This window comes from Ranitomeya variabilis, chromosome 3, assembly GCF_051348905.1.
Source record: "Ranitomeya variabilis isolate aRanVar5 chromosome 3, aRanVar5.hap1, whole genome shotgun sequence".
NCBI classification, from domain to species: domain Eukaryota; kingdom Metazoa; phylum Chordata; class Amphibia; order Anura; family Dendrobatidae; genus Ranitomeya; species Ranitomeya variabilis.
In genome coordinates, this window is record NC_135234.1 from 366,491,668 (window position 1) to 366,512,842 (window position 21,175).

The 21,175-nt window shown below is 41.1% G+C and overlaps 1 protein-coding gene across 2 annotated transcripts in view; it reads left to right on the forward strand.

The window, feature by feature from the left end:
- Positions 1–4,627: 4,627 nt before the first annotated feature.
- The window catches only part of RHBDL2 (rhomboid like 2), an 82,765-nt gene continuing 66,217 nt past the window's right edge, over positions 4,628–21,175 (forward strand). For both annotated transcript variants that reach the window (XM_077295930.1, XM_077295931.1), the window contains exons 1-2: positions 4,628–4,691; positions 16,188–16,399. In XM_077295930.1, the coding sequence (XP_077152045.1) occupies positions 16,193–16,399 (207 nt within the window). In that variant the 5' untranslated portion in view covers positions 4,628–4,691; positions 16,188–16,192. The remainder of the gene's footprint in view (positions 4,692–16,187; positions 16,400–21,175) is intronic.

Genomic DNA, 21,175 nt, shown 5'->3' on the forward strand with positions numbered 1-21,175 from the left:
AGCAGCAGGCGCAAAAGCAAACAAGATTTTAAGATGTATAAAACCAGAGATAAAATTCCGTGATCCCATCGTATTAATACCCTTTTATAAATCATTGGTGAGGCCACATCTAGGATATGGGATCCAGTACTGAGGACTAGGGGGCACTCATTACGGGTAGAAGAAAGGTGATTCCGGCAGGTAAACAGGAAAGGGTTCTTTACCGTTAGAGCAGTCAGACTGTGGCATGCCCCACCACAGGAGGTAGTATTGGCAGACACTATAACAGCTTTTAAGAAGGGGCTGGATGATTTCCTTGATACACATAACATTGTGGGTTATAGTTAAATTAGTGATGAAATGAACAATTGGTTGAGAAAGGTTGAACTTGATGGACCTAGGTCTTTTTTCAACCCACGTAACTATGTAAGTATGTAAGTACGCCATGCGTTCTACTGGCGCATGTTTGGATGTTTATGATCTGGCATCATGTACATGATACATTCCACTATGGGACGCATGACATCTACAAGGCGCATGCTCGGATTGTTATCATCCGGCATCAAGTACACAATGTGTTCCGTTGTGAAAAGCATGCCCGGTTATTGATGGGCTCTCTCGTCATCGCGCATGTGCTTCACATGTCTGCGCGCTGAACCTCACTATCACAGCACAGGCGTATCCTACTATATAAATGTCTAAGGGGTACTTCCGTCTGTCTGTCCCGGATATTCATTGGTCGCGGCCTCTGTCTGTCATGGAATTCAAGTCGCTGATTGGTCTCGCCAGCTGCCTGTCATAGCTGCCGCGACCAATCAGCGACGGCCACAGTCCGATTAGTCCCGCCCTACTCCCCTGCAGTCAGTGGCCGGCGCCCGCTCCATACTCCCCGCAGTCACCGCTCTCACAGGGTTAATGCCAGTGGTAACGGACCGCGTTATGCCACGGGTAACTCACTCCGTTACCGCCGCTATTAACCCTGTGTGACCAAGTTTTTACTATTGATGCTGCCTATGCAGCGTTAATAGAAAAAACATCTAATGTTAAAAATAATAATAATAAAAAAAATCATTATATACTCACCTTCCACCGCCTTTCCCGCTCCTCGCAACGCTCCGGTGACCGCTCCATGCAAGCGGCAGGTTCCGGTGGCAAGGATGGTATGCGACAAGGACCTGCCATGATGTCACGGTCATGTGACCGCGATGTCATCACAGGTCCTGCGTGCCTGCGCAAGAAGGACCTGCCATGATGTCACGGTCACGTGACTGGACCGCGCCGTCATCACGGTCCTGCGCGCCTGCACGAGAAGGACCTGCCATGATGTCACGGTCACGTGACCTTGATGTCATCACAGGTCCTGCGCTCATACCAACCCTGGGACCGGAAGCTGGACTACAAGGGGCCCTCGGAAGGTGAGTATATGTTTATTTTTTATTTTTTAAACTGTGACATATGTGGCTGGGCAATATACTACGTAGCTGGGCAATATACTACGTGACTGGCCAATATACTACGTGGCTGGGCAATATACTACGTAGCTGGGCAATATACTACGTTACTGGCCAATATACTACGTGGCTGGGCAATATACTACGTGGCTCTGTGCTGTATACTACGTCGCTGTGCAATATACTACGTGGCTCTGTGCTGTATACTACATAACTGGGCAGTATACTACGTCACTGGGCAATATACTACGTCACTGGGCAATATACTACGTAACTGGGCAATATACTACGTCACTGTGCAGTATACTACGTCACTAAGCAATATACTACGTGGCTGGGCAATATACTACGTCACTGGGCAATATACTACGTGGCTGGGCAATATACTAAGTAACTGGGCAATATACTACGTGGCTGGGCAATATACTACGTCACTGGGCAATATACTACATGGCTGGGCAATATACTAAGTAACTGGGCAATATACTACATGGCTGGGCAATATACTACGTGGGCTGTGCAATATACTACGTGACTGGTCAATATACTACGTGGCTGGGCAATATACTACGTGGCTCTGTGCTGTATACTATGTCGCTGTGCAATATACTACGTGGCTCTGTGCTTTAACACTACGTAACTGGGCAGTATACTACATCACTGGGCAATATACTACGTCAATGGGCAATATACTATGTAACTGGGCAATATACTACGTCACTGGGCAATATACTACGTGGCTGGGCAATATACTATGTAACTGGGCAATATACTACTTGGCGGGGCAATATACTACGTCACTGGGCAATATACTACGTGGCTGGGCAATATACTACGTGGGCTGTGCAATATACTACGTGGACATGCATATTCTAGAATACCCGATGCGTTAGAATCGGGCCACTATCTAGTTATCAAATAACAATCCTTGACTTCTAGTGGATATATCAGGAAGCACATGAGGAACATCACTTATCAATGTGGGGCTCTGGTTATTGGTGTTATTCTGATTGTATGGGCTATTAAAATGTGGACAGTGCACTCGCCAGGCACACAATGCTGGGCTTGTGTTCCTGATGATTTTTTTGTCATATTGACCTCCTGATGAATCACTCATTTTGGGGAAATGCCTAGAGGGATTGGCATTAGCTATGAGCTGATAAGTATCATTCTTCTTTTCTCTTTATGAACTAATTTGCCTAATTTTAAGATCCATTATGTATCATGGGATTGATAGTTCCCTGGGATCATTACTAATAGATTATTGCCTATGATGTATGTTATATAATATTGTATAGCTCAATTGTATATGACCCTACAGGGCAGTTCAAGTCTAGTGGTCGAGGAGAGGGGGCGCCATTATCAACTGTAAATTAGGGTACCAACCTCCACACCTTGGCAAGATCATTACTTAGAGCTGTGTAAGTATTGGTGTCACCTGGCATCAGATTAGGGCTTTTTAATTAATCTATAGGCACTCTTTTACTTATCCCCGATTTGTCTGGATTTTTTATTTGTGATTTATTTGTTGTGTTTGTCTGTTTTTTGTGTATTTTTAATGCATATCTAATATCATATTTTTAAGGGGTTTTCATGCTAGTTCTGTATTTTAGACTCTGCCTTGAGCCATTAGTCATTATAACATGGAAAGTTATAATGACTAATTACAAGCTGGCAGCGCGGATATGGACCTCAAACTTTCCATGTTTTACCGTATTTTTCGGCATATAAGACGCACTTTTTCCCAAAAAAAATAGTGAGGAAAATGGGGGGTGCGTCTTATATTCGGAACGCAGGCTTACCGGCATTGTGGCGGCGACAGAGGTGCGGGCATGATGTGGCACGGTGAGCTGTATGGCGTGAGCAGGTCCCATCCATATTTGAGGTGAATCCGCGGCCCAGTATTGATGGAGAGCAGCAGCGCTGGTGAGTTACGGTATTTTCCGGTGGCGGCGGCCATCTTGCTGAGGCCGCGCGTGCGCAGATTCACTACTCTGCGTCCCAGGGCTTCAGGAAAATGGCTGCGGGAGGCCGCGCGTGCGCAGATGGAGATCGCGGCGGCCATTTTCCTGAAGCCCTGGGACGCAGAGTAGTGAATCTGCGCATGCGCGGCCTCAGCAAGATGGCCGCCGCCACCGGAAAATACCGTAACTCACCAGCGCTGCTGCTCTCCATCAATACCGGGCCGCGGATTCACCTCAAATATGGATGGGACCTGCTCACGCCATACAGCTCACCGTGCCACATCATGCCCGCACCTCTGTCGCCGCCACAATGCCGGTAAGCCCGCCGCCACCAGGAAAACCACCCAGCTCTGCTGCTCTCCTTCACTACTGCTGTGGCGTCACCTCAAATGTGGAAGGGACCCTGGCCGCTGCCACCTGAGGAAGTGACCGCATGTCTGCCACCGCCACAGCAACCTCCCCATGGACACCAGGCCATGGCGTCGCCCACCTAAGCAGGATGGGACCCTGCTCAGGTGCACGCCGTTCCGCCCACCGCACCTCAACATCACCTCACCTCTGCCACCACCATGCCTCCTGTGACCCTGCTCTGCCACTGCCTGCCCTCAGGTAAGAGATCTTAAATTCGGACAATAAGACGGACCCCCATCTTATAAAAAAATATTTTTTTCTGCATTTTTCACCCCAAATTTGGGGTGCGTCTTATATTACGGTGCGTCTTATATGCCGAAAAATACGGTATTTGCTTTTCTGGTGAAATAACTCATTGATCAGCAGCAGCCTTTCAACCCTGGATCAGGATATATCAATACAATTTCTGATGTTTATCAACCAGATAAGACCCTTTTCCTTGCGCTATTTTTTTTTGCATTGATCATTTATTTTATAAAGTTTGTATGTTCTCCCCATATTTGTGTGGGTTTACCTCCGGATACATTAGTTTCCTTTCACTCTGATAGGGAGTTTAGATTGTGAGCTCCAATGAGGACAGCGATGATAATGTCTATAAGACGCTGTAGAAATTACTGGTGCTAACTAAGCAAATTAAATAAAAATGTTACGGCCAGTGACTCCTTCATTCCTTGCTGATACCAGAATCGTCCTACATAAACATTACAATGATAATAGGCCCAGTATGCATGTGTAACCGGAGATGGAGGTGGACTAACCAGCTTTTCCTTCTCCAAAATCATTGTGGCCTGGAGGAGGAGGAGGCACAGGCTGTGAAAGGAAAGAACTTGTAGCACACCCACAAGTTCAGTCAAAGACTTCAGAGAGAGCGGAAGACCTCAGTAAGGTAAGGTACATTTATACTCTGTGCTCTGCACAAATATGCACTAAGGATCACTCCTAGTCCAAAGATATCTGATGGTGTTTCCAGAAATCTCCTTATTTCCAGGAATAGTCCCTTATTTGTCTCAAGTCCTGGCTGTCACTTCTCACGCTTTGCTCGTTTTGGCTTTGATACAGTTGCCAGTATACTTAATTATTATGTGCACGTTACAAGACATACTGTAAGTGTTGGGAATGTTTGTTTTTATAGGAAACTAGTCCTAGATTCATATATGCTAATTGCTAGGTGGATACTATACGTTACTGGTTTCCTGGTTGTGTGCTAATAAAGCGTATTTTTGTAATGAAAAGATGTAGAACTTTCTGTTACTAATCACTGTATAATGAAAAGATATATCATTTTTTAATATACTTAATATTTAACTTCCTCGCCATTTTCCAGATATTAATTTGCTGTCCGTGAATATGACCACCTTTGTCTCCACTCATCCATACGTGGTGAATACAACTGTACCCAGCTCAGGTGATGCTCTCTGACCTGCAGCCTGGACCCCAGACTGATACAGAGTAGCAAACGATCAGCTATATTTGTGCAGTAACTGATGTATTTAGCACTTAGACCTGTTACACAACATCTGACAGTGAGCTTATCCCCCCTGAGAACAAATGATTAAAGTCATGGGAGAATTGCAACACCACTATATACGGTAGATGGCCGACCACTCCCAGACGAATGGCAAGATCGACCAACATTTATCTAATGTGTACCAACAGCTTTAAGTCTTCCTGTGTAGGCAGAACTGGCACATGCAGATCAGTAAGCACAGTAGTTATTTCTTCTGCCTGCCAGTTTCTTTTTTTCCACTGGTTATGTTGGAAGCAGTTCCTAAACCACTAAACTAAAAATAAAGCTAAAATTTAAAGCTGATTTCAGAGGTTAGAACCACCCTTCTGTGGCTCGGGTCTTACATTTCAGAACCTTCAGACTGTTTAGTATTTCCACAAAGAATATTAGAAGTGTAATTGCAGCTGTAGGTTCTAATGATATAGCAGAAGGCTGAGCTGTTGGGGATGCTGCTGAGTAGACCTAAATTAGAAGGGGATACAGTGCTTCACGTCTACACCCATCATGTCTAAAGAACAATCATTCATTTTTATACGAATAGTGTCATCTATGACTTTCTATAATTCAGCTGTCCACTTTTGAAAACATAAAGCTAGCCATACATTTGGAAAACATCTGGCAGACAGCTATCTTTTCTGATTTCCCCTTATACATGAGCACTCAGCTCAGCTAAACATTCATGTATTTTCAATAGGAAGAGAGGAGATAGCCGCTACCAGTAACTTTTGAAATTCCAATTGTCCTGATCCTTCTTTTTAGACATCATCTGCAGGGGAATAGCCGTAATGACCCCCATATACAACAAGTGATGGTCTGGTTCTGTGGAATCAACACATTTGTCCAACTTTCATCTAATGTGTATTGGGGGCCTTAAACTGCCATTGTAGTGACCAGTACGCTGTAGTGACCAGTACGTTATGCCAAGCTCATGCTTCTGGAGATACGCAACGGTAAATTAGCTCTCATCACTACATCTGGCTCTCATCACTACAGAAATGCCAAACATGTGGGCGCTAAATGTGGTTTGGGTACACTGTGGGGCTCAGAAGGGAGAGGGGCATTTGGAGAATTTCTTTTGGAGGGTGACGAGCCATTTCGCTTTTCCAGAGCCTTTTTACTACCAGTAAAATGGAATGTTGACAGATGACAGTCCTGAGTGGGGACTTGCATTTTTAGTTGATTTAGTTGAAACTTTTATTGGGAACATTTTACGTAACCTTTGGGATCACAGTTATCCAGCACTCTTGTGCTGAGCACTTGCTTTATGGTTTCCATCTAAATCTCAGAGTGACATAATTCAGTTGAAACGCCCGAGGGATCCCTTCACTATAATGAGGCAGCAGAGTTACTTTGGACTCTGTCTGGCCTCAGTTCAGCGTTGTTTTTCTTTTCGGAAGTGTACAAAACTGTGACCGACTTTATGCAAACCTAAAAAGACGGACACTGCTGGATCACAGGTCCTATGGCATCCACAGTGCCCCCATGTACCTCATTATAGGTAATCTTCTGTCGAAGGAGCTGTCTGAATCACGTATTTCAGAGATTTACATGGAAACCCCAGTGTAAGCGCTCAGTGCACAGGGCAGCATAAATGTGCGCCTAACTGCGATCTTAGGGAGGCAGAATGGAAAAATCCACAGCATGAGAAGAATTGGTTTGGATTACTTTTTTAACACCGTTTCTCGTGTGGTATAAATGATTAGGTGACTTTATTCTTCGGGTCGGTGTGATTACAGCGATACCAGATTTATATCGGGTTTTTATGTTTGGCTGCTATCACACACTAAAAGACGCTTTTTATTGTAAAAAATAGTTTTTAAATCCCCATATTAGGCTGGTTTCACACTTGCGTTTTTGTCTGCAGCGTTTTTTGCACAAAAAACGCATGCGTTTTTTTCCCTATATTTAACATTGAAAACGCATGCGTTTTTTGCACATGCGTTTGGCCGCGTTTTCAAACGCATGCGTTTTTTGTCTGCATGCGTTCATTTTCAAAAATGCTACCTGCAGTATTTTCTTGCGCGTTTTTTTGCCGCGAAAAAACGCATGCGTTTTTTCGCGGCAAAAAAATGCATTGCTGTCTATGTAAACGCATGCGTTTTTAAGCACATGCGTTTGTTTGCGCTAAAAACGCATGCGTTTTTATAGAAAAAAACCAGAAAACACACTGAAAAGCCACCCACCACCATCAAGGTGATAAAGGGATCCAAACCCTAACCCTAACTCTACCCCTAACCTCACCCCTAACCGTTTAATGAACATTTTCTGACAGTCATATTGCCACGTATTTAAGTGCCACGTATCACGTATTTCAGTGCCACGTATGTCACGTGCCACGTATTTAAGTGCCACGTGCCACATATTTAAGTGCCACGTGCCACGTATTAAAGTGCCACGTGCCACGTGCCACGTATTTAAGTGCCACGTGGCACATATTTAAGTGCCACGTATTTAAGTGCCACGTGGCACATATTTAAGTGCCACGTATCACGTATTTCAGTGCCACGTATGCCACGTGCCACATATTTAAGTGCCACGTGCCACGTATTAAAGTGCCACGTGCCACGTATTTAAGTGCCACGTGGCACATATTTAAGTGCCACGTGCCACGTATTAAAGTGCCACATGCCACGTGCCACGTATTTAAGTGCCACGTGGCACATATTTAAGTGCCACGTGCCACGTATTTAAGTGCCACGTGCCACGTAGTTAAGTGCCACATGCCACGTATTTAAGTGCCACGTGCCACGTATTTAAGTGCCACGTGCCACGTATTTAAGTGCCACGTATTTAAGTACCACGTATTTCAGTTGCACGTATTTCAGTGCCACGTATTTCAGTCACGTTTAGGGTTAGGGGTAGGGGTAGGGTTAGGGTTTTCTTGTTTTTTCTTGTGTTTTCTTGTGTTTTCTTGTGTTTTTCTATAAAAACGCATGCGTCTAAAAAACGCATGCGTTTTACCGCGTTTTTCACACATGCGTTTTTTAAAAAACGCATGCAGACAAAAACGCAAGTGTGAAACCAGCCTTATGAGAGCTATAATTTTTCCATATTTTGGCTGACAGAGTTATGTTAGGGCTTGTATTTTCCGGGACGAGTTGACGTTTATATTGGTACCATTTTAGGGCACATGACATTTTTTGATCGCTTTCTATTCTGATTTTTGGGAGGCAGAATGAAGAAAAACAAGGAATTTAGGAATTTTTTTTGTCGTTCCGCGTGTGGTAAAATTAAGAAGGCAGCTTTATTCTTCGGGTCAGTACGATTACAGCGATACCTCATTTATTTATTTTTTGTTTTGGTGCTTTTACGCAATAAAAACTATTTTATAGAAAAAATTATTATTTTTGCATCGCGTTATTCTGAGAGCTATAACTTTTTTACTTTTCTGCTGATAGATCTGTATGCTGGCTTGTTTTTTGCTGGACAAGTTGACGTTTTCAGATATACCATTTTTATTTACAATCGTCTTTTTAATCGCGTTTAATTACACTTTTGTTCAGCGGCATGATTATGAAGCATTCTTTTTTGCACCATATTTTTTTTACAGTGTTCACCGAAGTGGTTAACCAGTGGGACAGTTTTATAGAGGGGGTCGTTACGGATGCGGCGATACCAAATATGTGTACTTTTATTGTTTTACATAAATAAATGTATTTATTGGGAAAATATTTATTTCTTTTTTTGTTGTTATTTATTTGGGGATTTGTAAAAATATTTTTACACTTTAATTTTTTTGTATTACTTTTTTATATTGTCCCATCCTGCGATATTACTGAATAGCATCAGTTGGCTGCTCTGATACTCTGCAATGCTTCTGCACTGCAGAGCATTAGTGCAGCATCTGACAGGCAGGGAATGAGGCATGTCAGCGCCTGCTCTCTGCAGGCACTCACAAGCCACCTTCCCTGCAGGACCCTGAAGGACCCCGTGGCCATCTTGGCGTGGGGAGTCTCCATGGAGAGCATTAGAACAATGTGATCGCATTGTTCTGATGGGAGCACTCGGGGAGTCCCCTCCCTGTGTGCGATCTCCTCGATGTCGCTGTCACTTTTGACAGCGGCATCAGAGGAGGTAATTGCCTACGATTAGTGCTAGCACCGATCGTGGGCATTGCTGCGAGGTGTCAGCTCTCACACATGACTGACACCAGCACCCAATCGCCGCGGCACTCAGCGTGAGGCCTCGCGATCGGTGCACCATACCTATACTGTTGTTTGCAGAAATGCAGTTCCCGCAGAGCAGTACTATTACAGCGCATGTCGGGAAGGTGTTAAAAAGGGGGACTCAAAAATAATGACATGGGGCCCCCCTATTTTTAGTAGCCAGCAACGGCTAAGCAGACAGCTGTTGGCTGATATTAATAGGCTAGGAAGTGGCCATTTATATTGGCCCCCTATCAGCTGTCTGCTTTGTCTAAGCTGGTTAATAAAAATAAGGGGATCCCATGTAATTTTTTTTATTTATTGATTTGCTAAATGCAAGTACAGAAAATTAGACATGCAAAGCACTGATTATATATCTCACTGACATACTTCTTTCTATTTATCTATGTGTCTATCTATATAAGATTGTTTTATTAGTTAGAAAACTAGCTTGAAATGAAATGGAGAATTACTGTATGTAAAAGATGATGTTAAAAACGCATTGCATACGGATTGCATTTGCATGTCACACAGATGATAGATGAGGAAAAAAACGCATGACACTCGCCTGACTCTCTCCAACTTTTCTGGCTGAGAATCTCCACTACTTTATATACGTACATGTGAGCGATCCCTCAGGCTGCCGTCACACTAGTAGTATTTGGTCAGTATTTTACATCAGTATGTGTAAGCCAAAACCAGGAGTGGGTGATAAATGCAGAAGTGGTGCATATGTTTCTATTATACTTTTCCTCTATTTGTCCCACTCCTGGTTTTGGCTTACAAATACTGATGTAAAATACTGACCAAATACTGCTAGTGTGACGGCAGCCTTAGGCTGTGTGCCCACGACTTTTTGTGTATAAACACAGCATCTTACAGTTCCAGCAAAGAGGATGGTATTTATAGAAATCTCGTGCCGATTGTGCTTCTTTTTTACTCTAGTGGGTACAATGGGTTTTATTTGTAGATTTTTCCCAGAGATTTGCATTAGATGTGGACAATCCACAGGTAAAAAATGCACATGCATTTTTAGTGCGTTTTTGCTGCAGAAATGCAGCAAAAACACATATAATCTGCACGTGACTATATCCAAATACCAGGAAGTATCAATAAAGTAAGATTTGTTTAAAACATAACATGTCAACAAGAGACAAAAACCACAGTATTAAAAATGTGATAAAAACGCATGTAAGAAAATGCACTCAAAAAAGCAATGAAAACACACAAGTAACCTAATTTATATAATAGGTGCAGAAATTGTGCAAAAAATCTTCAACATCAAAAACTCACCAAAAGCTCATTGTGGTAACATAGCCTTAGGCCGGGGTCACACTTGCAAGTTAATTGCGAGAAACTCACATGAGTCTCTCACATCAAGTCCCGGCACTCAGGAGCGGAGTGTGTGGCTGCATGTGTTTCTATACAGCCGCATCCTCCGGGCCCGAGTGCCGGGTATTGATGCGAGAGCCTCCTGTGAGTTTCTCACATTGAACTCGCAAGTGTGACCCCGTTCTTAGAAACTATTTACGATACATAAATATTCTCTGCTGAGATTATGCTGATAATATAGTATACATATCAGACTAAATAATTTCCCATTTCCTTAGTGAATGTTACATAGCGCTCTTGTACATTGTATATTATAAATTAATCAATTAATAAATGTGAAACTTCACCTTTTAGAATGCATTGGGATTATCATAGATTCTGACAATTCTGAAACAGTGGTAATTTTTAGTTGCTATGATAAATGTAGGTTGTTTCTATTTGCTGATCTTTCTCTTTATGCCTGTAGGCTGCATGTAATGATTTGGCTATAGCGGTGCATAGGTAATTAGCACTAATGAGTTGGGGCCATCTTGACATATGTATGTGTAATGCATGGATACCGTATTAGCACTACTGGAACTTGTATCACAGCTCTATAACTGAGTAGGATCATCTCCACTCACATGTATGGGGCAGTGAAAGCCAACTGTGGATAAGTGGAAGGTGAGATTGGGAAATGAATACAGATCACTGATAGACGAGAGAAAGGAGAAAAGTTTAGAGGCTCATACAAGTTCCACAAGTTCCATGGGTTTTTTTCATGGCTAGAACTCATACTTATTAGGTCATGTTCGCATGTTGAGTATTTGGTAAGTATTTTCCCTCAGTATTTATAAGCCAAAACCAGAAATGGGACAATCGGATAAAAAGTATAATAGCAACACGTCACCACTTCTGTATTATTCATCCACTCCTTTTTTTGGCTTTCAAATACTGATGTAAAAAAACTGACCAAATACTGAACGTGTGAACGAGGCCTTATAGTCTATGTGGCTGTACACATGCCTGTGTGTTTTTGCAGACAAAGTGGTCAGCACAAAATCATATATCCTATTGTGAGACAATTCTCAGATCAAAATTGCCAGTTAAAGTTTATGGGTCAGTGAAAAAAAAATGGACAGCACTCGGATGCTATTTTTCACCAACTGTTGATATGAGAAGGTTTCGAAAAGTTCATAATTTTATTTTATGTCATCTGAGTAAAACTGACTAAACTCTCATGGTACATGCTGACACACTTGCCAAACGATACATGGTTCGTTTTTGCATATGAGAAAAATCACTATGGTCTGAATGATACCCAAGGGTCGTAGAAAAGACATTTTATTTCATGTCATGTTTTCCTACGGGTCATCATGTTTTCTTGTTTCACCCCAGGAATGATAATTGCACAATGATATAATCACATTCTCACCATACATATTAGTAATTTTAGCACAGATAATGGCAAAGCTCATACGTAAGTTTTGTTCCCCGGCTGAACCAATCGTAGTGTCTCCTAATGTGGCGGAAGGCTCACTGTAGAAAATGGCCTTCGCCTATTGATATAATCTGATCTATTGGTAAATGAAAGAGTATTGGTTACTTCCCTCCTATTCATGCATATTTATCTTTAGACAATTTCTCTATTGATATATCCCTAGTATTTCAAGTATCAAGTCATGTATAAAGCTTATTTATTTTATTTAATTGTATTATATAGCGTTATTCCACCTCGCTTTACAGACAATAAAATCCATATTCATACAGTTGTTCAGCATGAAAGTAAATGTTTACCTAAACACAGTTTACATTAGCAGAATTATCCATTTTACTCATTCTTATTTAAAACCTACTGGGGCAGATTTATCAGGACTCACGTTTATACGCCAGTCTAAAAAAAATATAGTAAGTTCATTGGATTAAATTGTGATAAATATCCATGCGATGCGTTTTTCGCACAGCATGCTTTGTCACCCTCTTAAAAGGCATATTGTGCGAAACGCATGTCACATGTGGTGGAATTCTCGACTTAAAACGAAGTGCAAAAAAAATCCAGCATCAGAGCTTAAAAACTTTGCATATTTATTTCCACAACTTTAAAAATCCTTAGTGCAAGGAATCATAGCTATGATTAAGAGCAATGAGAGCGCTCGAAACATGTCGGGGGCTGACATTGCTTTTTCCTTGCACTATGAATTATTTAAACTGTGGAGATAAATATGGCAAGTTTTTAATTCCTGTTTGCACTTAATTTAAGGTTGAAATATATCTGTCCCGGGTGTGAGTTGCTGAGCAGAGAAGTCCCATCCTGGGTATTCGGAGTTTTTTTTCTCTATAATTGGACATCTGGATTACTTGTTAATCCAGGGCTACTTTATTATTTATGGATTATTCTATGAAGATTTACTCTAGCAATCTTGCTAGTTACTACTTTTCTTGTCAGCCTGCCATAGGGTTATGTGTGCATATGTATATACAAATTCATCTATTTTATTACCATTACTGTGCATGTTCACTTAGAAATGTACCTTAAGTTACTTCTTATCAGGCTTCCATGATGTTTTACCATTTCCATAAGTGTGTGATTTATGTTTTGATAATTTTTTAAATTTTAATTACCTTTGAACTTATTTTCCCTGCATTATCTAATAGACATTTTTAGATGGAATGTGATTACTTGATTTGTGTTCATGCCTTTCATGTATAGCGTTGCCTCTTATTAGGAGTAGTGATGAGCGAGTATACTCATTGCTCGAGATTTCCCGAGCACGCTCGGGTGTCCTCCGAGTATTTTTTAGTGCTCGGAGATTGTTTTCTTCGCTGCAGCTGAATTATTTACATCTGTTAACCAGCTTGATTACATGTGGGGATTCCCTAGCAACCAGACAACCCCCACATGTACTTATGCTGGCTAACAGATGTAAATCATTGAGCTGCGGCGAAGAAAACTAAATCTCCGAGCACTAGAAAATACTCGGAGGACACCCAAGCGTGCTCGGGAAATCTCGAGCAACGAGTATACTCGCTCATCACTAATTAGGAGGCATAGACTTGCACCAAAAACGCCACCATTTTCTGTCTTTAAGCTTTAAGGACTAAGACTGGCTATCCGTAAGATACAGTGGGTACAGAAAGTATTCAGACCCCTTTAACTTTTTTACTCTTTGTATCATTGCAGCCATTTGATAAATTAAAAAAAGTTCATTTTTTCTCATTAATGTACACTCTGCACAACATCTTGGCTGAAAAAAACAGAAATGTAGAAATTTTTGCAAATTTATTAAAAAAGAAAAACTGAAATATCACATGGTCTTAAGTATTCAGACCCTTTGTTCAGTATTGAAGAGGATCACCCTTTTGAGCTAGTACAGCCATGAGTCTTCTTGGGAATCATGCAACAAGTTTTTCACACCTGGATTTGGGGATCCGCTGCCATTCTTCCTTGCAGATCCTCTCCAGTTCCATCAGGTTGGATGGTGAACTTTGGTGGACAGTCATTTTCAGGTCTCTCCAGAGATGCTCAATTGGGTTTAGGTCAGGGCTCTGGCTGGGCCAGTTAAGAATGGTCACAGAGTTGTTCTGAAGCCACTCCTTTGCTATTTTAGCTGTGTGCTTAGGGTCTTTTTGGAAGGTGAACCTTCGGCCAAGTCTGAGGTCCAGAGCACTCTGGAAGAGGTTTTCATCCAGGATATCTCTGTACTTGGCCGCATTCATGTTTCCTTCAATGACAACCAGTCATCATGTCCCTGCAGCTGAAAAAGACCCCCACAGCATGATGCTGCCACCACCATGTTTCACTGAATGTTTCTCCACACATACCGCTTAGAATTATCACCAAAAAGTTCTATCTTCATCTCATCACACCAGAGAATCTCATTTCTCATAGTCTGCGAGTCCTTCTTGTGTTTTTTTTAGCAAACTCTAGGTGGGCTTTTATATGTCTTGCACTGAGGAGAATCTTCCATCAGGCCACTCTGCCATAAAGGCCCAACTGCTGGATGGCTGCAATGATAGTTGACTTTGCGGAACTTTCTTCCATCTCCCTACTGCATCTGTGGAGCTCAGCCACAGTGATCTTGGGGTTCTTCTTTACCTCTCTCATCAAGGCTCTTCCCACAATTCCTGTTTGGCTGGACGGCCAGGTCTAGGAAGATTTCTGGTAGTCCCAAACTTCTTCCAGTTAAGGATTATGGAGGTAACTGTGCTTTTAGGAACCTTGAGTACTTCAGAAATTCTGTTGCAACCACAGCCAGATCTGTGCCTTGCTGCAATTCTGTCTCTGAGCTCCTTGGCCAGTTCCTTTGACCTCATGATTCTCATTTGGTCTGACATGCACTGTGAGCTATGAGGTCTTATATAGACAGGTGTGTGCCTTTCCAAATCAAGTCCTATCAGTTTAATTAAACACAGCTGGCCTCCAATGAAAGAATAGAACCATCTCAATGAGGATCACAAGGAAATGGACAGCATGTGACTTAAATATGAGTGTCTGAGCAAAGGGTCTGAATACTTATGACCATGTGATATTTCAATTTTTCTTTTTTATTAAACTTGCAAAAATGTCTACATTTCTGTTTTTTCAGTCAAGATGGGGTGCAGAGTGTACATTAATGAGAAAAAAATGAACTTTTTTGAATTTACCAAATGGCTGCAATGAAACAAACAGTGAAAAATTATAAAGGGGTCTGATTACTTTCCATACTTACTGTACTTATCAATATGAGATCCTTGGGAGTTGGACACCTAGCATCTTCAGGGAGGAAATCAGATGTAAGTGGTGTACGAGTGGAAAACAGCAGCCCCATACATTGCTTAGTGACAGCTGCCAAGTATTTCATTTTTTCTCATAATTCAGCTGAACAAGTTGTGAGTACAGTGTTGCGCCTCGTGCATTGGTGGACAGATCATCAATATGTCAGCCATGGACAATTCCTAAGGCTACTGTCCACATCCCTTCCTGGCACACAACACTCACTTCTTCAGTTTTTGGACAGTACTGTGTAAAAAGTGAATCTTGCAAAAACAGCAACTTTTTCTGACTTTGTAAACTACTAAAAGGTAAAACTCTATTTACCCTCAAGTGTAGTGGTTATCTGCAGGTATATAGTGTTTTAATCATGTCTGGCTGACTTACTGGAAGCATGGCTGCAGAGATAAAATGAAGTTCTATTCTCCCTGCAGCTGCATCCAATCTTAATTTAATGACCTCTCCTAAGGATAAGTTATGGATATCAAACCAGTGGACAACCCCTTAAAACAAGTCTTAATGAAAGTAATAATAAATGTTTCAGCATATAAAAATAATCCAACATCCTAGAATAGGAGACTTCACCCCTTACTGGGAACCTGGTATCAGACTTTGGAAAACATAAATAAAGACTTCTTTTTATTTTCTTACATATATTTGATAATGTAGATATCATGAACAACATGGAACTTGAAGGAATGGCTGAGTGGGCAGATGAGACTGAAGAATCAGAAAAAGACCCTCCTCCATTAACTTGTTGGGAGAAATTCCACACCACAATCTCAAACTGGATGCTGCCACCGGATCACAGAATAACATATATGGAGAGGGCAAACTGTTTACCACCTCCTATTTTTATTATTTCTATCAGCATTATTGAGGTATGTGGAGAATCTAAGCTATTACATAACATTATAAGTGCAGCCGTCAATAATTAAGGGCGCGTTTGTTAGGTGGAGTTCAGCATTGAGAGTTGGAGCACCTGCCGTAAATGGGATAGTCCTCAGGGAATTCCCAGCTCATACTAGCGTGTAGCCCTAGCCGTTAGCGTGTGATCTTACATCACGTTTCACTTTGGTTACTTTTCTAACATGCATAGCTGTGAAGTTGGTAAATCAAAGTTTCGACTCTGACGCCTCTATTTTTCCACACTCCGACTCTAACGCCAGTTCCGACTCGTTCATACATAGCCAGTAGTTAGTAATAACCAATGTTGTTCACAGACATCTTTAACGATCAACCTTGGCACAGCATGAAATATCTAGTATGAAGGAGAGAATACAAGAGAGGTGAAAATTGATTTTCTATTACTATTAGTGTACCTTGGTTATTACTGCTTATTTTTATAAATAGACACTGTGCGTAGGTGAGACATATACAGCACCTTTTTATGCTTGTATTGTGACATAAGTCAATGTTATATGTTGGCAAATCCTCCTGACGCATAACACTGAAGGAAGCCCGAACATAATGTGAGCTGAGCCTCGGCTTGTAATATAGCTCTTTATTGTTAGCATTTTATCTATTTTGCTCCATTTAAAGTTTAGTGTCCGTGGAATAACAGTCAGTGAGTGTTGGTTTTACAGCACCGCCACCGTTTAATGTTTAAGTCTGAGTTACTTGTAACATTAAAAAGCGATTCCTACTAACTTTATATTAATCCTGCTACAATTATCTACATGCACAGACAGGAGAAAACAGATAAAATGAGATTACCGTTGTACATCAACACTGAAATAAGTGCAGCCAATTCCAATAAAAGATGACTCTATTATGAGCCCAATTACAATTAATCTACTAGAGTGTTGTCATTTTTATACAGGATCCTTCATCCTTGGAGTCCAGACCTACACAATCATGATTCAGGATCTGCAACTGTGTTTATTGAGCCCAGGATATTTATATTAAGCCGCACCTTGATTTTACAGGGCCGAGCACAAAGATATAGTATATCCGTATTACTCAATGATAAGACCAGTCATCCCCGACCTGTGTCAGACTTGTAAGCTAAATTGTGTCAGAGCCAATGACAGTATATATGAAGACTGTGAAATCTTAAATTCTCCACATAAATTCCCAAAATTTTTAGAACTTTTTGAGACTTTTCCCAGAGATTTACGAACTTTTCAAGCAGTCATTTTAAATTTCATGGGCAGGAAAACGTCATAGAATTCTAAAGTCAGTTATGTTGGCTGATAAAAGGATGGGAGACCTAGCGGCTCCTAACTTTGTTCATTACTATTGGGTATCGCACCTCCACACAATCCCATTGTGGCCTCCTAAACCTGCTGACATGAAATGGATGGAGATTGAAAAGTTACAGTTAGCCCCAGCTCATCCCAATTCTCTGATCTGGAATGGTGCTTACAATCCACCTGCAATAGGCCTATTGGGTCCAATAATGCATACTAGAAATATATGGAGGGTATGCTCTAAAAAATTCAATCTACCATCAATAAACTCCGCTCTTACTTCTTTCCTTTTCCATCTGAATTTCCCTGAAAGTCTAAGCCACTCCTCAATCTGACTTGTTTAACTTTTGCTGACATAATCAACTATAAAATGCAAATTTTACATTCCTATGATGAGCTGACAACAAAGTTCTGTCTCCATTCTTTCAATACATTAAGATTAGGCACTTTGCCTCACTATTATTCCATGATCTACAGGCCTCTATTCCTACTTCCTTCGAGAGACTGTGCAAGAATAGTTCAATAACAAAAGGTTTAATATCAAGTATTCACAATATTCTACAGACTCCAGACATATTCCTTAATTAGACACTCTTACAGTATATGCTCAAATGGGAGGAATATCTGGGTAAAACACTAACAGTGGTAGAGCGGAGAATTGTTTAGACCGGAGCACCTAAGACTGCATCTTGTATTTCATACAAAGAAAATCAGTACAAAATTCTTCATCTCTGGTACCACACACCGGAATGTTTACATGAAACTGACCCATCTATTCCTCCCCTTTACTGGTGGTGTGCCCTGCTTAGAGGTTCTATTTTTCATATTTTTTAGGACCGCCCTCTGATTACATTTTTTTGGTTGAAAGTACAACTCCTCATTAAGCAAGTTTTCGAAGTAGATGTCCCTCTAGATCCTCAGCTCTTTCTATTAAATATTTTCCCAGAGCCCATATCTAAGAGATCCATTAGAGACTGTCATCCATACCTGAGGATATTGGCAGACTTGGCCAACATTACTCTAATGTGTATGCACTATGAAAGGGATTGGAAATCCAGCGAGGTATGTGTGGTAAAATTCAGAAAAAACTTTATTATCAAAAATGAATAAAATTCAAAAACAGAGATTGAGTCACCAGCAGCACACTGACCAACGTGTTTCGGCTAAGGAGCATTATTCATGGTAGCTCCTTAACCGAAACACATTGGTCAGTGTGTCGCTGGTGACTCCATCTCTGTTTTTGAATTTTATTAATTTTTCTTTATAAATTTTTTTCTGAATTTTATCTCAAATGCCTCGCTGGATTTCCAATCCCTTTCATATTGAATGCTGAAGATTTTGCCTTGCTCCAGGCCATCCGCGCGGGACGTCTCACCTGTATTCCCACAACATTGTGAGCTGACTCTTCTTTCTTATTTTTTCTAATTTGATGGGGGCCTTTAAAATAAATGTATAAAAAAATCCGACCCAAGTACAGACGTAACCAAGCAGTAAACATTGGTCTATTGCTTCTTTAAGAGTGGACTCCTCATCCTTATCCTTGAACAACCTATAGGTGCAAATACATATTTATAGCAAGTCATCAAAACTGCGGAAGCTGCAAACTATTTAATGTCTCAACTCTCCCATGACGGTAAACATTGTGAAAACAAAAATCAAGCATGTTGAATTTAAACATTTTAACAAAGGATAAGATACTACAATCTGCCAAACCAAGCGTGCATTGCATATACACCAGGAAATAGGAACCAATATCTATTATCCAATGGAGATTTTGGATGACAGATATCTATGGTGTGTGAGCACCGTAATACAGCATGACAATATCTGGAAAGCGCTGCGGAATTTGTTAGCGCTATATAAAAATAAAGATTTTTATTATTATTATCTTAGCAATCCTACATTTTTAACACCAGAAATATTTAAATAGAACAAAATGGGTTGATCATCAATACCACACACAGCCCACCAGCAATAATAGATCATTATGGGTCCAATTTATCATGTCCAGTTGTTTTAAAATCAATTTTATTTTTAGTCTTGTAGTATTCGTTGTTGTTTTCACTACCACTTTTTTCAAAATAGTGCAGGGGATCAGAAATTTAGTTTTAAATAAAAAATGCTATTTATTTTTGTCTCAAATAATGAATTGGTCACAAACATCGGGATTACAATGGCAAACAGAGAAAAAAACAGTGGTAGATTAGTCAGATCTACGTCACAAAGGGTCATCTCTTCAGATTTGGCTTAGCAGGTAAACGTGGAGAGCACACAGACATCAAACTTACGTGTCAGATCAACATGACTCTGAAGGAAGTTCATAATTCAGTATTTATATATAAGAAGTTCAAACCTTGATGTCATGACACAGCTGTCGGACGACCCGGGGCCAGGGGCTCCTTTCCTGGTTCTAATACTAGGGACACCAACCCGACAAACAAGGCACCACAGACAAGGGTTAACTGAAAACTCCAGACAAACAAAATATTCAATCAGATATAACAGAAGAATCCACCGGGTTGTGCAGGAAGGGGCAAAAAACAAAATAGAGGATAAGGAGTTACCACATGTACAAACCAAACAACAGTTGCTATTATGTAGTGACCAGGTCCAGAGTGTGTCCGTCCCTTTAAGTAACCCTGGACTGTGAGTAGCTTCTGTACACTGCAACTCACTCCTAAGTTATCCTCTTGTTATATTGTCTAAGTTATACTGTTATATGGTTTAAATGAATCAAAAACTCACTAATCGCATATATTCCTCAGGTATGTGTTTCAGTGTTCTATCAAGTGCACTTTTCATTTGTTGTGTTGCTTTATATATTAATCTCACAATGTGAAGTCTGACACAAGAATTGAGAGTTATCCTATTGGTCAGTGACCCTGTCACCATGGTTCAATGGGAGGAGCTACCTCCAGTCTCTGGGCAGACAAGACAGAGTTCTGGAAAGATGTGACCCAGAGCAGACCTCCGGTGAGGGTACTCCTGACCCCTCCAGGCTTGGAGCCTGGAGGTTCATCCTTCTCTTCATCTCAAGACTTCTAGCCAGGCCTAATGCCTTGGATCTTCCCCTGACTTCTACAACCAAAAGGATTTTAACCCTTTTAACCCTGGATCCCCGCTGTCTGGTTTAAGGCGTGTTTCTCCAGCATTAGGTCACGCTAAATGAGTACAGAAGAACCTATTGCTCCGCTTGTTGAGGAAATCGAGGGTCCCCCGCCTCACCGCAAATTATTCGTTATTTACTTCAAGTATATTTCTGCACGTACCGTGACCAGCTGAGAAAATGAATGCGGGATTTCAGGTCTGTACATATTGCAATGTATTCCCACTTCTGCCTTCATGCAACCAAGAGACTTTGAACTCTCTTATAATTATAAGTACTGCTTCTAACTAAAACAAGTTCTTAAAGCTCTGGAACCTCAATTCTGCGCCAGAATCCAATCCTGAACTGTATTGGACATG